Source organism: Magallana gigas, chromosome 1 (assembly GCF_963853765.1).
Source record: "Magallana gigas chromosome 1, xbMagGiga1.1, whole genome shotgun sequence".
NCBI classification, from domain to species: domain Eukaryota; kingdom Metazoa; phylum Mollusca; class Bivalvia; order Ostreida; family Ostreidae; genus Magallana; species Magallana gigas.
In genome coordinates this window covers 26,666,924-26,669,483 of record NC_088853.1, presented here as the reverse complement: position 1 = coordinate 26,669,483, position 2,560 = coordinate 26,666,924, and the positions used below count along the sequence as shown (strand labels likewise).

The 2,560-nt window shown below is 30.0% G+C and overlaps 1 protein-coding gene across 1 annotated transcript; it reads left to right on the top strand.

The window, feature by feature from the left end:
• LOC136273600 (uncharacterized) lies at nt 1–1,860 on the top strand. The gene is made up of 4 exons (XM_066078389.1): nt 1–29; nt 239–330; nt 726–835; nt 1,294–1,860. Exons 1-4 carry the CDS (start codon nt 13–15, stop codon nt 1,615–1,617), a joined length of 543 nt encoding a protein of 180 aa, XP_065934461.1. The 5' UTR covers nt 1–12; the 3' UTR covers nt 1,618–1,860.
• The last annotated feature ends 700 nt before the right edge of the window (nt 1,861–2,560 follow it).

Below are 2,560 nucleotides of genomic sequence, written 5' to 3'. Positions count from 1 at the left end.
GGATATACTTGGATGTTTGACAAAAAGAAGTAAGAATAGAAACTATATAGAAACACATCCATAAATATTTGTTAAATGGCTGCTTTTATAGGTTAAAATTATGAAGAAATTAAAGTGAAACATTAGAAATTCACAGCAATTATAAATAACTAACTTTTGATATATTACATAATAAGTTTTAAAACTTTTAAAAAGTCAAATGATTGTTTTTATATTTATTATAAAGTAACAATTTCAGACAGCAAGATGATGAAAACATCGAAATGACCAGCCATATTTTGATGTTTGTTAAGGGCTGGAGCTCTGATGTTGAAGAGAGGGTCATCCACTGTAAGTTTTACTGTCACTTTCATGCACATAGTTTACATGTTTGTGTAATTTCTTTAATGTATAATTGAATCAAGAGCTGATAAATTAGGATTTTTTCCCACTTTCTGGAGAAAAATGGTGACATAGGTTTTTCTTCTTCCAAACAAATATAGCATGCATCCTAATCGCAGTATCTACCTGATAGTTTTCACTCAGTCTGTTTGTTTTCATTTGCTACTCCTTTAAGAATTATCTGCTTTCTCAAATACAAAAAAAATCATCACAATTGTAAAGTTCTCATTTAAATACACTCCACCCCAAGAAAGTGTACATGTCATCTGCAAACTCCATGCATCTGATAGGTGATTCATTACAAGGTTTGCATGTGCACACCTGATTTTTATTTTTTTTCTTAGGTGGCATAAAGAGATACTTTATTTCTAAACGGCAGGAGTCAGTCCTCAAATCGAAAAATAAATTGCAGGAGCAAAAGCAGAAGAGAGTTGTTTATGAAAGAAAGAAGGAGGTAACATTAACATATTCATATTTACTTAAGGTGGTATGGGACACCTTTCTATTGTGACATACTTCCAATCGAAATAAACTATAAAATGAAGTACATGTATAATTTTATTTAAAAGTTTTCTTTACCAAATTTGTTATCCAACAGTGTAACGCAATGGGTTCAAGCATTAGCTACGTATCTGTAAGTCATGAGGTTTGAATTCCGCAATTACTTTTATACTTTTAATTAAATTTAACGTACCTTAATGTTTTCAAAATAATTTAAATCATATTTTTTTTTGTCAGACACTGTAAATTTTAAAAATTCTAAACTGGTAAAAGCATTTTGATGATAATGTACTTTTATCCACATTAATATCAGCAGGTGTCTCATACCACCTCAATTATTCATTCTTGATCTGCATCACTGTAATGTACTGTATTTAATTAATTAAAACATTTAATTTCAATTCTCTACAGAAAGCAAAGAGGAGAAAAAATGCACTGGAACACCTTGCAAGTAGGGGGTGGGAAAATGAGATGAGAAGGGCCCAAGTAAGAAACATCTTAAAGGTGGAGTTTACCTCCAGTGATGAGGAGTGTGATGGTGGATTCATCTCCCATCCACTCTCGTGGCAGAGCGATAAACTTGCCAAGGTGAAGTCCCACCTAGATAAAACTTTTCTGGAGATATGCTCGGTAAAAAGTAGGAGGATGCTACAATCTAGGAGTGTTGGTGCAATTAATATTAAGCCAACTCCCACGTGTCCAGAGGTGTGTCCTTGGATGGTAAAAAAAGATTAAGTTGTTTCATTTTTTTAAAGGTATATATTGTGGCATTTTTTATGATCAAAATCTTGCAAAAAAAAGTTTCATTTTACTTCATTGAATCATCAAATGAATTTCAACGATATCAAATATTCATTTATTTATCCTCGTGGAAATATTACAAATTCTTTGCATAACTCTGTCTTCAGCTAGTTCAATTATATGTATCACCCTTTGTCTGAATTTTATGTGGACTGTTACTTAAGCATTCAATGCTTATATAAATATGTTTGTATGAAATATTTTTGTATCATTCTCTTTGTCAAGGATATTAATAATATGTTGAATGGCCATATAATATCTTATTTAGTTTGCTTCTTTGTTGAAAAATCTCGAATACTCAGATATCTCGAAGTTTTTAAACAGTCCCATCTAGTTCGAGATGACTGAAGTTTGACCGTATATACCTTTAAAGAATTGCATGCCATTGATGTTAAGACTTAATGAGATTTAATGCACTCAGTAATTTGATACCAACTTGAAAATCATGCAATTAAATATTTTTTTAAAATTATACATGTATGTGGAAATATACATGTGCATTAAATTGTATGAAATGAAAAACTCAATTTAAGATCACACATTATCTTTGACTGTACCATGTACATGTATCTGGTATGTACAGATACATGAATGTATATAGATTTATTTTATTTGCTAATTTTTTTATAAAATACATTGTACATGCATGCATAAAAACATTTTCATTTTTTTTTTTCAATGACAATTTTCCAAAAGTTGTAAGAAGACAATATGCATGTTCATTGAAAGAAAAATTAAAGGAAGTGAACATGAAAAAATTAATTGTTGCTTAATTAATTTTAAAGGCCTTTTGAAACTTAAAAATGAGGTCTGTTACCTTTTTGTTTATTTCTATCAAGAGATTTTATCAATTTAACACTCTCAGGGAAAGGTTTAT